This window comes from Symphalangus syndactylus, chromosome 14, assembly GCF_028878055.3.
Source record: "Symphalangus syndactylus isolate Jambi chromosome 14, NHGRI_mSymSyn1-v2.1_pri, whole genome shotgun sequence".
Taxonomy (NCBI): domain Eukaryota; kingdom Metazoa; phylum Chordata; class Mammalia; order Primates; family Hylobatidae; genus Symphalangus; species Symphalangus syndactylus.
In genome coordinates this window covers 8449724-8463687 of record NC_072436.2, presented here as the reverse complement: position 1 = coordinate 8463687, position 13964 = coordinate 8449724, and the positions used below count along the sequence as shown (strand labels likewise).

Genomic DNA, 13964 nt, shown 5'->3' with positions numbered 1-13964 from the left:
AGTGAGCCAAGCAACCTGCTGCCCCAGCAGGGCCACATCCTATGGTGCGTTGCTGTCCTCACCATGGCCACGCCAGGTGGCCTCGCCCTGTGCTTCCTGAGCTGCCACCTGGTGTGGAGTCAGGAGAGTCCTCTATCTCCCTCCAGGAAGATGCTCACCAGGCCTAGAACACCAGGAGTCGGCAGAGGGCCACCCTCATCCAGCTACAGTGAAGAAATCACCTCCTGCAGTAACCGCTGCACATGGCACCACGGCTGGCCTGCCGTGAATCCGCCCCTGCAGGTCGTATGGGGAGCCCAGGCTGAGGCACTGGGCACCAACGTGAGACGCCAGGGGTCCCTGTGCCTGCTGGTGGGTTGTAGCCATGGGGACTGTGTGCATTTTCTAATTCACAGGAGAAAAGTGGGGAGATTTCCTTCATTATGACCGGAACAATACTAGCGGTCAGACCGAGATTCCTAGATGTGCGAGGCAGCACACTGGTCGGGAGGGGTGGTGTGCCCGGCCCATGCCCGCTGTTGAGCCAGGCTGGTCTGGGGGGGTGGTGTGCCCGGCCTGTGCCTGCTGGTGAGCCAGGCTGGTCCTGGCATGAGGCAGCATGCTGGTTGGGGGGATGGTGTGCCTGGCCCGTGCCCGCTGGTGAGCCAGGCTGGTCTGGGGGGATGGTGTGCCCGGCCCATGCCCACTCGTGAGCCAGGCTGGTCCTGGTGTGAGGAGGAGGAGGAAATGAGATGAGCCCTGGGTGGCATCCAGTGCTGGCACCACCGTGTAGGAACACGGCCGTGTGTGCTCTGGTGCTGCCATGTACTGCAGGGGACCGGAACACGTCTGATCTGATAAACGTGTTGCCGTCCCAGTGAATAGATATGCTCTTCGGTGCCTGTGGTCTGATGGGCAGCGCCCAGATTTCTCAATTCCATTTCCACTTGGCCTGAGAGCTTGTACTCGTCGCAGCCAGTGTAGACTGTCCACACTGGTCCTTCCTTAGTGTTGCTGGAGTTGCAAACGGGCTCATCCACTGTGCCTGCCTGTTGGTTTGCCGCTTTCCTGGGATGTGGATCTAAGGTGAACCCTTGGGTGTGCGCCGGCTTTGAGGCTGTCCCATGGCCTCATCTGTGGGCCCAGAGCTGAGCAACTGAGGCGTCTGGACACGTGGCCTGCCACAGTCATGTGACCTCCACGCCGAGTCTAGGCTAGAGATGTCAGAGGAGGGAACTGCGGCCCAGGCAGGGGCTGACTTGGCCAAGGCCACTTGGCCTCCAGATGGGGCCCGGTGTTTATGTTTCCACTTCAAACAGAGCATCTGTCTAAAGCAGATCAACCCTCAACTCGTGGTTAGGAGCCCTCAGTCCACTGCTGCAGGGGGCAAGCTGTCGGTTTTGGGTAGAGGCCGGCTCTGCGTTCTGAGGATGAGCCCTGTGTTCTGAAATCAAGGAGGGCAGGTGCCAGAGCTGAACACTTCAAAGTTGAAATGGGAATTGTCCAATAGGCAAAGATTTTTATTAAGTATTTAGCTGAGTAAGAAGAGGGGGTGCTCATGGCTGCTGGCTGGAGTGCAGTTTAGCAGTAACGCCCCAACTTGATAAAAGTCGTATAGCTTAGCTGTTAGCAACTTTCCCTGGAGCAGTCTACCTCACAGGTGCCCAGTGCGCAGGACCTGGCGGATGTCTGTTCTGTGTCTGCATTGGTGTAAACAAGCTACAACACCGAACTAAAAGCCCATCGGGGCAAGTGTCAGGGCATCCTGGGGGTTCTAGGAGTGGTTAAAGTATAAAATCGATGTTTATGTCCTGACGTGGACTTTTTTTTTATTATTTTTTCAGGACAGGGTCTGGCCCTGTCACCCAGGTTGGAGTACAGTGGCACCATCATGGTTTACTGCAGACTCAACCTCAGACTCAATCAACCCTCCCACTTCAGCCTCCTGAGTAGCTAGGACTGCAGGCATGCGCCACTACTCTCAGCTAATTTTTTGTACTTTCTGTGGAAACAGGGTTTTGCCATGTTGCCCAGGCTGGTCTCGAGCTCCTGGGCTCAAGTGATCCTCTCCCCTCAGCCTCCCAAAGTGCTGGGATTACAGGCGTGAGCCACCGCACCAGCCTGGTTTGAAATTTGATTAGAATAAGAAGGAAAACCTGGCAAGGCAGAGTGACAGACACGGCATCTGCATGGTGAGTGTGGACGAGTGGCAGTGGAATTGGGAGGCGGGACTGGAGCGGGAGCAGTGGCTGCCAACCATGGGCCTGACCCGGCGAGCCCGTCACCAGATTCCAGACACTCCCACCCGACTGCTTGGATGTACTGCAAATATAGTGACTCATAGTATTACTATCCTTTGATTTATGTTTTTTGTTTGTTTGTTTTCTTTCTTTTTTTATTAATTTTTTTTGCACACAAAACAAACATTTTCTAAAAATACATACAAACAAAAAGATGCATATCAAACATATTAGGAAGGTTGCACATGGGAAGACGGGGAATAGAAATGGGGGGTGGGAATTAAAGAAAATAAATGAGAGAGGGACTTTGTATGGATCAATGATAATAACTCAATCCTCTATTTGACAAAGAAGGAGAAGGAAGAGGAAGAAAAAGTGGGATAAAGGATCAGAAAGGGAGGAAAATAGAAAAAATTAGAGTATGACTCCAGGGTAGACCTGTTTTGTTGTCGCTGGGTTGGTTGATTGGTTTGTCTGTTGTATTTTTCATATGTTTCGCCATGTTAGCCAGGCTGGTCTCGAACTCCTAGCCCCAAGTGATCAACCCGCCTCGGCCTCCCAGAGTGCTGGGACTACAGGCGTAAGCCACCACGTCAAGCCCCCACATTGCTTCTGGCCTCCGTGGTAAACCTCCCAGACGGGGCGGCCGGGCAGAGGTGCTCCCCACATCCCAGATGGGGCAGCCGGGCAGAGGCGCTCCTCACTTCCTAGACGGTGGTGGCCGGGCAGAGGAGCTCCTCACTTCCCAGACGGGGTGGCCGGGCAGAGGCGCTCCCTACATCCCAGACGATGGGCGGCCGGGCAGAGGCGCTCCTGACTTTCCGGAAGGGGCGGCTGGGCAGAGGCGCTCCCCACATCCCAGACGAGGCAGCCGGGCAGAGGCGCTCCTCACTTCCCAGACGGGGTGGCCGGGCAGAGGCGCTCCTCACTTCTTCCCAGACGGGGCGGCCAGGCAGAGGTGCTCCTCATTTCCCAGACGGGGCAGCTGGGCAGAGGCGCTCCTCACTTCTTCCCAGACGAGGCGGCCGGGCAGAGGCGCTCCTCACTTCTTCCCAGACGAGGCGGCCAGGCATAGGCGCTCCTCACTTCCTAGACAGGGTAGTGGCCAGGCAGAGGCGCTCCTCATTTCTTCCCAGATGGGGCGGCCGGGCACAGGCGCTCCTCACTTCCCAGACGATGGGTGGCCGGGCAGAGGTGCTCCGCACATCCCAGACGATGGGCGGCCGGGCAGAGACGCTCCGCACCTCCCAGACGGGGCAGCGGCCAGGCAGAGGCTGCAATCCCAGCACCCTGGGAGGCCAAGGCAGGCGGCTGGGAGGCAGAGGCTGCAGCGAGCCAAGACCACGCCACTGCACTCCAGCCCGGGCAACACTGAGCACTGAGTGAGCGAGCCTCCGTCTGCAGTCCCAGCACCTGGGGAGGCCGAGGCGGGCAGACCATTCGAGGTCAGGAGCTGGAGACCAGCCTGGCCGACATGGCGAAACCGTGCCTCCAGCCAAAGGAGAAAAACCAGGGAGGGGTGGTAGCGCGCGCCGGCAATCACGGGCAGCCCACAGGCCAGGGCAAGAGAATCATGGGAACCGGAGGTGGGGAGTGTGCAGCGAGTCGACTAGATTCCAGCCTGGGCCACAGAGGGAAGAAGAAAGAAAGAGAGAGAGAGAGAGAAGAAAAGAAAGGAAGAAGGGAAGGGGGGAGCAGAGGGGGGAAGGAGGGAGGGAGCTGATTTATGTTAATCATAGCCTTGAATGCTTTCTTAAAGTGTAAAAGTTACAGTTAAAAAAACCTCCAACCTTTTCATAACTCTGCCAGCTCTTTGTGGCGGGTTAGCCTTCTGCTCTGGGTGGCACAGCGGCGTCAGCGTCTGTTTTGCTAACTCTGGGCATCTCATCCTAACTGTGCCCAGCCACACAGAGGGCCTCAGAGAGGGGCAGAGAAGTGCAGGCTTGGCTGCATTTGCCGCCCAATATCCTAGTTGGAATCGGGCAGACCTTGCATCAAGCCAGGACACAGGACTGCTGTCAGATGCCATGGTCTGAGCTGCTGCTCATGTGGCCCTCATCTGAGGTGTGTGCTGGGTGTGCCTCTGCACGAGCTAGGTGTCCTGGTAAGTTAAGTAACACTTCACCTCCTCTCTTCACCTGCCGGTAAGCCTTTGTCTTGCATCGATCTTGGCGGAATCCTCCTGTTCCTCTGTCTTTGGCTTTAGCCACCATCAGGGTGTGTGTCCTGTGATTTCCCCACTCGTTTTTGCCCTGTTACGGAAAGACCATGTAGCAGCTGGCACTCCTTCCCCACTCCAGGCCCAGTGTCCTGGGCTGTGGTACCTGAGGATTCTGTCCCTGAGCCAGTCTGGACACAGCCAGGCGGCAGCACTGGCACTTTGGGATGTCAGTGCCATCCTCATGGGCACTGTGTGTCCACGTGGGATGCCGGGGCCTGGTGCTGGGATGTACAGGGAGTGAGTACTGCGGCTGCATTTCTCTCCTGTTGGAGGGAGGTTCTCACCTCCAGCTTCTGATGTCAGTGGAGCAAGAATGCCAGCTCACTACAGCTTCGACCCACCAGGCTCAAGAGATCCTCCCGCACTCCGAGTAGCTGGGACTACAGGCGCCCGCCACCACGGCCGGCTAATATTTCTGTGTATTTTTGTAGAGACAGGGTTTCACCAGGTTGCCCAGACTGGTCTCCAGCTCCTGACCTCAAGCAATCCACCTGCCTCGGCCTCCCAAAGTGCTGCGGTTACAGGTGTGAGCCACTGCACCTGGCCTTGATCTTCTAGCCAGAAAGAGAGAGAGAAAACATTGAAAGGGAAAGAAAAGGCAGGAACCTCTAAGCCCACTCCCTCAGGAGAGGAAGGGAAGAGAGGATGGGGATCCAGCCAGACCCTTTTGGCAGGAAAACACTTGCTGGGTTCCTTACCTGGAGGGGTCTCTGGTGAGTCAGTTGATGGCAGGAGGCTCCCTGGCAGCCGGACAGGGAGAAGAATGCCAGCCTCTGCAGGCACCTTTGGCCACGGGGAGGAGCAGACCTAAGTGTGGCCAGGGAGGTTTCAAAGCCTCAAAAATGCTGCAGACAAAGGATGCATGTCCTGTGCCAGACCCTGTTCTCTAAGCCACGAGCAGGTACTGATGAGGGGTCCCGGGCCAGGTGGACACACAGAGAAGAGGACTGAGGAGCACAAAACCCCTTCCCTGCTCCCAGGGAGGCAATGCAGAGGGCAATGAGCCCACAACTGCCACCCTTTCTGGGACCAAGCTATGAGGCAAGGTAGGCTAACATCAAGATTTGAACTCAGATTGCTGCTGTTGCCCGTCATCCGTGCCTTGACACAAACAGGGACGTTACTGGGGCCTGGAGAGGAATTAGGGGCCACAGGCTGCCCAGTCAGGAAAGAAAAGGTAGTTCCTAGCAGAGGATGGTTTCGATCCATCGACCTCTGGGTTATGGGCCCAGCACGCTTCCGCTGCACCACTCTGCTGGCTATGAGGGGGGGGAGCCTGAGTCATACCATGACCACACGAGTCATCTCCCTGCAGGCGGCGACCTCTACTGGCCAAGAGGGGCCAACAGAGGACTGGCTGGGCAAGGCACATGCTCAATTATAAGCCTACTCCTCCTCTCTCAACTTCTTATAGATAAAACTCTCTGAATTCATATCCTTTTCTGCTGTTAAAACGTTGGCTGGAGGCCGGGCACGGTGGTTCACGCCTGTAATCCCAGCACTTCGGGAGGCCAAGGCTGGCAGATCACCTGAGGTCGGAAGTTCGAGACCAGCCTAACCAACATGGAGAAACCCCGTCTCTACTAAAAATACAAAATTAGCCGGGCATGGTGGTGCATGCCTGTAATCCCAGCTACTCGGGAGGCTGAGGCAGAATTGCTTGAACCCAGGAAGTGGAGGTTGCAGTGAGCCGAGATCACGCCACTACACTCCAGCCTGGGCGACAGGTGAAACTGTCTCGAAAAAAGAAAAAAAAAAAAAGGTTGGCTGGGCATGGTGGCTCACGCTGTAATCCCAGCACTCTGGGAGGCTGAGGCAGGAGGATCACTTGAGCTCAGGAGTTTGAGACCAGCCTGGGCAACACAGGGAGACCCCCCCCCCCCGGGCCTCTACAAAAAATACAAAAAAAAAAAAAAAATAGCCAGGGTTTGGCAGCCAACGCCTGTAGTCCCAGCTACTCAGTAGGCTGAGGTGGGAGGATCGCTTGAGCCCAGGAAGCAGAGAGCAAAGATCATGCCACTGCGCTCCAGCCTGGGCAACAGAGCCAGACTCCGGTCTCAAAAAACAAAAAAAGACTGAAACTCCTGGGATCCAGCTGAAAGTATGAGCCAGAACACTCAAGGGAGACAGCTGCAGCTAGTCTAATGAACTGTCTGTGAGGAGCATCTCGACACAAGCCACGGTCAGCACCGAGGCCTGAGCCCTAAGTGCAGGGTGCATCCTTGCTAGGAGCCCGGACCCTGTGAGAGCTGGAGCTAATGGGATGGGCCACCAAACCGGAGGCATGGCTCTCCTGAGAGGAGCCATTGACCCTTGGCCAGGCAGAGAAAGAGCTGGGGAATACCCAAGCCTCTCTCTCCTCCACCCTCCAATCTCCTTGCCAGTGCCTCACATTGGCTGCAGCCCCTTAGCTGTCTTGCCCTCTGCCTTCCAGGTAGCCTCAGGTAAGAAAGGCAGAAGCACTACAGGAAGCAGTTGTGGCCCTACATGTATGGCCACGTTGCCAAGAGCACTGGAGGGAGGGGAGGCTGAGGCAGAGCCTGTAGCCAGGGAGCTCCGTGATGTTGCTGGCACCTGGCAGGGCACAGGGTGCAGCCCTGGGCCCAGAACCTCCAGACTGGGGGCTGCTGATGGGGTGAGGCTCCCTGTGCTGCACCCATAGGCCTGTACTGCAAACCTTCACCTCGGCAGTCTAATGGGTGTTGTGCGAGTCTTACAAACCCAAGCACATGGGTACAGGCACAGAGGTGAAAAGGTGTCGACTGGGAGAAGACAGCGGGAATCTTCTGAGCAGGTCAGAACTGTCCCAGGGCTTGGCCAAGCCGCTAGGCTCAAAACCAAATTGGAGGGTTGGTGTCAAAGGCTTGCTGATGAAGTTATGTGGATGGATTTCTTGGAACAGGCCCAGAATTTGAGAAGAGATGGTCCCCACTCTTCTGGGTGTACGAGGCAATCTAAACATGCCGGCCAGACTCTCCAGCCACCTTAGTGATGCTTGTTTTATGGCCCTGGACCAAAATGGTCATGAGAACACGGAAGGAGGGCACGCCCAGGCTTCTTTCTTCGTCAAGCCTGCCCGGGCAAGGGCTCCTGCTAAAATGTTTTAGCGACGAACCACACATCGCAATACTAGCGGGGTGGGGCAGCACGCACCTGCTGACAGGTGGCCTCACTCATCCTTCTCCTGTGGAAGGCGCAGGAGCCAGGCTGGGAAAGACCCTGAGGCTGGACCTGGTCGGATCTGCGTCCCTGCAGGAACCCACTGTCGCTGCCCCTGCCCAACGCCCGCCCGCCCGCCCACGGTGGCAGCAACAGGTGATGGGCCCGTGCAGGTGGGAAACCGATTTTCCTCTCAGCTGCTCGCCCTCCGGAGGCAGCTGGCCCAAAAGAGGGGCATCGGGCGTCCTCCTCCACACAGCCTTAGAGGGGGAGGTCGGCACCAGCATCTTTCCCACGCTCCTGGCAGATGCGCCCACGACTTCTACCCGGGATGCCCGAGCATCCGTCGGGCCAGCGCCAGTCGCGCGCGCCAGAAGCGTTTACTCGTGGCGATCCCCGGCGCGGAAGCCCGACTACGAAGCTGCGGCATCGCAGGCGCCGCCTCAGGCCCCCACCCGCTTCCCCCCGGGTTTGCGGACGGAGCTGGCGCCTCTGAAGGCGGAGGCGAGGGCCCCGCTCCTTCACCGCTCTTGCCCCTCCGCGGGAGCCGCCGGCCTTCACGTGGGAGGTCACGTGGGAGGTCACGTGGGTGGCCTGTCAAGTGCCCGGAGACGCCTTCGCGCGCAGCCCCGGCCCTCACGGGGGCGCGCAGTCCGAGCATGCGCAGCAGGAGGCGCGAGCTGTCCATAGCGCGGCGGGGCGGGAGACCTCCCTCCCACCCCGATCCCGCCGGCCTCCCTCCCACCCCGATCCCGCCGGCCTCCCTCACACCCCGATCCCCGCCGGCCTCCCTCCCACCCCGATCCCGCCCCTCACACCCCGATCCCGCCCCTCACACCCCGATCCCGCCGGCCTCCCTCACACCCCGATCCCGCCCCTCACACCCCGATCCCGCCCCTCACACCCCGATCCCGCCGGCCTCCCTCACACCCCGATCCCGCCCCTCACACCCCGATCCCGCCCCTCACACCCCGGCCCCGCCGGCCTCCCTCACACTCGGATCCCGCCGGCCTCCCTCCCACCCCGGCCCCAGCCGCCCTCCCTTGGCGCTCGGGACGCTGGGGCCGGGTCCGAGCACGCGAGGGCTGAGCAGCCCGCGCCTCTCCTTAGGAAACCCAGTGAGACGCTGGGTATTCGAATGTGGTTGCCGGGGAACGGGCGGTGCCCACACCCCCCGCGCTCGGAGAACTCCCCAGTCCCGCCTGAAACGAACGCGTGCCCTAAAGTGCGGGCTGCAGGCTCTGCCGCTTGACGCGGCAATGATTGAAGGTACTGCTCTTAGGAGAGAATAGAAAGGGCCTTCTTTCCTTTCCCCGGGTGGATGAAAATGTGCTTGTTATTATGGGGCATTTAGAAAAGCCTCTGTTCACTGTGTATTCTCTTTAGCAACGCTCTAGACACTTTGAGGGTTGCTGTCAGATCTGGCCCAACCTCTCCTGTATGAGGGGAAGGATTTCAGCCATTTCAAGTGCCCCGCGCAGGGACTGGCCCGGAATTCCGCGCGTCTTCCCCGTGGCGTTTTTCCTTTGTTTTTGGTAGAGGATTGGGGGTGGGGGGGGTATGTCTCACACTGTTGCTCACGCTGGTCTCGAACTCCTGAACTCAGTGGATCCTCCGGCCTCGGCCTCCTACGCGCTGGGAGTGCAGGTGCGAGCAACCCCACCCCCCCCCCCCCCCGGCCCAGAGCGGCTTAATACTAGCTTTCCATCGTTGTAATTTCAGGAGAAACGCAGGCTGACTTCCATGTTTACTATTCACTCTTCTTCACTAATGACACCACGTACATTCTGTTCGTGATTTCTCTGTGACTCAGGTCAACAAATGCTTCCTGTGCTCTGCGGAGCCTTTGTGATTTTTGAGGGTTCTCAAGATACTCACTGATGGGGCTGGGCGCGGTAGCCCACGCCTGTAATCCCAGCACTTTGGGAGGCCGAGGCGGGTGGATCACAAGGTCAAGAGATCGAGATCAGCCTGGCCAACGTGGTGAAACCCCGTCTCTACTAAAAGTATAAAAATTAGCCGGGCGTGGTGGTGTGTGCCTGTAATCCCAGCTATTGGGAGGCTGAGGCAGGAGAATCGCTTGAACCCGGGAGGCGGAGCTTCAGTGAGCAGAGATGGCGCCATTGCACTCCAGCCTGGGTGACAGAGCGAGACTCTGTATCCAAAAAAATGTTGTTTCAAAATGTTTTGAGAAGCATCTGTTTTGTCTGATGTGTTTTAGTTGATTAGTAGAAGTTGTGGGATTGGAATCTTGAACAATAAATCTTTCACTAAAAAGTGTTGGGTGGAATTACTGCTTGTCATAACAGGTGTAATGAGACATCGTGGTACTGAAATCAACAAATTCGTGGGTGTGTCTGCGGCCAGCCCAGTGTGTGTCCTGCTGACTGGACCAGCTGTGGTTTTCCTGTCTGTGACCTTCAGCTTCCTTCTGCGTCTTTGCTTTCTGTTTGGTGTGTTCTCTCATAATGTCTGTATCGTCATTTTCATTCTCCATATTTTTTTAGTTACGATGATTCTTTTCCTTCATGGTTTTGACCATTAGTGTTTTTAATTTCTGTTGTGATACAGTACTTTGTCTTGAGCTCCACAATTGTGAAATAAAACAACAATACACTGGCCGGATGTGGTGGCTCACACCTATAATCCCAGTACTTTGGGAGGCTGAGGTGGGCGGATCATGAGGTCAGAAGATCGAGACCATGCTGGCTAACACGATGAAACCCCATCTCTACTAAAAATACAAAAAATTCACCGGGCGCGGTGGCTCAAGCCTGTAATCCCAGCACTTTGAGAGGCCGAGGCGAGTGGATCACAAGGTCAGGAGATCGAGACCATCCTGGCTAACACGGTGAAACCCCGTCTCTACTAAAAATACAAAAAATTAGCCGGGTGTGGTGGAGGGCGCCTGTAGTCCCAGCTACTTGGGAGGCTGAGGCAGGAGAATGGCATGAACCCGGGAGGCGAAGCTTGCAGTGAGCCGAGATCGCACCACTGCACTCCAGCCTGGGCGACAGAGCGAGACTCCATCTCAAAAAAAAAAAAAAAAATACAAGAATTTAGCCAGGCATGGTGGCACGCGCCTGTAGTCCCAGCTACTCGGGAGGCTGAAGCAGGAGAATCGCTTGAACCTAGGAAGTGGAGGTTGCAGTGAGCAGAGATCATGTCACTGTACTCCAGCCTGGGCGACAGACAGAGGCTCCATCAATAAATAAACAAAATAACAGTACACCACACATACTGACTTGCGAATGTGTGAAGGGGTTCTGTCCTGAGAACACACATCTCTTCAGCTACTTTTGCTGTGTTATTAGCAATTTGAGTGTTATTTCTTCTTGAACTTCCAGAATTTGTCAGGACAATTGCATATGTTTCAGATGTGCAAAGCCTTGATGTGACTTCACACTCCAGGGATCACAGTTGGTGCTGCCACAGGCGTGTGCCCTGCAAGCACAGGCATTCCAAGAAATGGTTCACTGTAGCAAAATTTCTGCTGCGGGGCAGGGATCAGCTCATAGAATCTGCCCTCCAGGAGGGATTTCCCATCCTGACCAGCATTCAAGGGTAGGTTCTCTGCTCACACTATGGGAGTCAGATGTTCGGAGAACATTCCAGACTGTGTGCTGGGAAGTATTTCAAAGCTTGATCTCCCCGAGCCTTGTGTGCTCCTCTTGCCTGGGGCTAGGGGTCAGGAGCCCCGTGGGTCAACTTCTGGCCAGGTGAGCACCTGGCAGCTGGCCATAGCATAGCTGGCTCCAAGGGACTGCAGAGCCCAGCACACCCCCCATGCCTCCTCCACTGCTTCCCCGGGAGGCAGGGTGGACACTGCCCTACCTGGGGCCCTGTGGCTGGGCCTCAGGCCTCTCTGGCCAGGTGAACTCAAACTCCTGGACTGCAGGGATCATCACCTCAGCCTCGTGAGTAGCTGGGACTACAGGCATGAGCCACTGTGCCCAGCCAAAAAAAAAAAAATTTTTTTTTTTTTTTGAGAGGGAGTCTTACTCTGTCGCCCAAGCTGGAGTGCAGTGGTGTGATCTCGGCTCACTGCAACTTCCACCTCCCAGCTTCAAGCGATTCTCCTGCCTCAGCCTTCCGAGTAGCTGGGATTACAGGTGCTCACCACCACGCCCGGCTAATTTTTGTATTTTTAGTAGAGACGAGGTTTCACCATGTTGGCCAGGCTAGTATCGAACTCCTGACCTCGAATTATCCACCCTCCTTGGCCTCCCAAAGTGCTAGGATTACAGGCATCAGCCACTGCGCCCAGCCAAAAGATTTTTCTAAAATTATGGCTGTGGAGGTGTGGAGTCACTGGTAGCAGGAGCAAGAGGTGTAGACTTGATCACACAGTGTCAGCAATAGCCGCTGGAGACCTGGGTCCCAGGTCCTGCCTCCCCACTCTCTACCTCCACCCCCAGTGGAGGCAAAGACCTTGACTCTCAGTCTCCAGCTTTCTTCCCTCTACCAAGTCCCCTAGCCCGGACACTCACACTCTCTGATTCTGTAGACAGCGGGGACTTCAAAACCTGTGCTGTGATCATGGTCAGTCAACCCACGAAAAGATGCACAGGCCGGGCACGGTGGCTCTCGCCTGCAACCCCAGGACTTCGGGAAGCCAAGGCTGGCGGATCACTTCAGGCCAGGAGTTTGAGACCACACTGGGCAGCATGGCAAAACCGCATCTGTACAAAAAATACAAAAATTCACCGGGCGCGGTGGCTCACGCTTGTAATCCCAGCACTTTGGGAGGCCGAGGCGGGCGGATCACAAGGTCAGGAGATCGAGACCACGGTGAAACCCCGTCTCTACTAAAAAATACAAAAAATTAGCCGGGCGTGGTGGCGGGCGCCTGTAGTCCCAGCTACTCGGAGAGGCTGAGGCAGGAGAATGGCGTGAACCCGGGACGTGGAGCTTGCAGTGAGCCGAGATTGCGCCACTGCACTCCAGCCTGGGCGAAAGAGCAAGACTCCGTCTCAAAAAAAAAAAAAAAAAAAAATTAGCGGAGCATAGTGGTGTACACCTGTAGTCCCAGCTACTTGGGAGGCTGAGGTGGGAGGACTGCTTGAACCTGGGAGGTTGAGGCTGCAGTAAGCCAAGATCGTACCACTACTACACTCCAGCCTGGGTGACAGAGTAAGACCCTGTCTCAAAAAAAAAAAAAAATCGGTCGGGCATGGTGGCGGGCGCCTGTAGTCCCAGCTACTTGGGAGGCTGAGGCAGGAGAATGGCGTGAACCCGGGAGGCGGAGCTTGCAGTGAGCCGAGATCGCACCACTGCACTCCAGCCTGGGCGACAGAGCGAGACTCCCTGTCAAAAAAAAAAAAAAAAAAAGACAGCGTCTTACTTTGTCAGCCAGGCTGGTCTCAAACTCCTGGGCTGAAGTGATCCTCCACCTTGGCCTCTCAAAGTGCTGGGATTACAAGCATGAGCCACCACGCCCAGCAGACAGATTTTCATCTTGATTCTCTGTGCTTCACAGAAGCTCCGAATAGGTTTTTGCACGAGTCAGTGAATGGTCACTGCTTGGAATGTTAATTTTTTTGTGAAATTTCTCCAGCCTGATTCTGCATGTGACAAGTGCTGACCCTGCTCCCAACCCCCGCTCAGGGCTCAGAGTCTGTTGGGGAGAACGTGTGTGTAAATAAATGACTCCCAGACTCTGAGCTGTAGAGGTGATGCTAGGCAGGGCAGCCACTCAGGAGAAGCAGTAACCCTCACTGTGCAGTAGTAGGTGGTCGGGCGGCTGACGGAGGGGCTGTGGGAGCAGGTCTTGCACGCTGGCGGGCGGGGTCACGAGCTGGGGCGCACAGGTGGGCAGGGGCCCTGGGGAATGGGGCTGGCAGTGTGTGAGGAATTTGGGTGCAGGTCCCGGGTGGTGATGACCCAAGTCACGGCTGCTTCCCCTCTGGCCTCATGAAGGTGGGGTCTGTGCCCCTCTGCTCAAGTGGACCCTGGAATCTGGCCCAGTGCCCAGCATGAGAATGGAGGAGGGAAGTGTCCTGGACAAGCAAATGAGTACATGGCAGCCCTGAGCTTTGGAGCCTAGGAGGTGGGAGGAACAGGGACGCCACCACAAGCGCGAAGCATCCGTGGGAGCACCCGGGGATGCAGGTTCTGGGGAGCGGAGGCCCCGAGCTGAGGTGACACGGGCCTCTCCGTTTAAAAACAGCCTTTCGCTGTCAAGCTAGAGTCTGTCCGACTGTCTGTCCGCTGCATGTGGATCTGTTTTTCCGTGTGAGCTTTGGGGAACACCAGTTTCAGCACAGAGATTCAGAAGGGCAGCCCGGACCACCAGGCTGAAGCGGCTAGAGAACTCTGTACGTGGTCACCAGGGGACTCCTGGCTCTGTGAGGGAGGCCCTGAGC

The 13964-nt window shown here is 56.6% G+C and overlaps 1 protein-coding gene and 1 non-coding gene across 2 annotated transcripts; one reads left to right on the top strand and one right to left on the bottom strand.

The window, feature by feature from the left end:
* Nucleotides 1–63: 63 nt before the first annotated feature.
* Nucleotides 64–10220, top strand: LOC134732345 (uncharacterized). Its single transcript, XM_063616527.1, has 5 exons — nt 64–351; nt 6875–6884; nt 7103–7173; nt 7548–8868; nt 9909–10220. Exons 1-5 carry the CDS (start codon nt 64–66, stop codon nt 10142–10144), a joined length of 1926 nt encoding a protein of 641 aa, XP_063472597.1. The 3' UTR covers nt 10145–10220.
* Nucleotides 5626–5697, bottom strand: TRNAM-CAU (transfer RNA methionine (anticodon CAU)). The gene has a single exon. It is a non-coding gene; the product is annotated as a tRNA-Met (tRNA).
* Nucleotides 10221–13964: the final 3744 nt, after the last annotated feature.

Excerpts from the sequence above, each read along its gene's own strand:
- LOC134732345 (XM_063616527.1), top strand. The coding sequence starts at position 64 with ATGGCCACGCCAGGTGGCCTCGCCCTGTGCTTCCTGAGCTGCCACCTG. Across the intron at positions 7,174-7,547 it reads TTACAAACCCAAGCACATGG|CGACGAACCACACATCGCAA; the intron begins GTACAGGCACAG and ends AAAATGTTTTAG. Across the intron at positions 8,869-9,908 it reads TGACGCGGCAATGATTGAAG|GTGTAATGAGACATCGTGGT; the intron begins GTACTGCTCTTA and ends TTGTCATAACAG.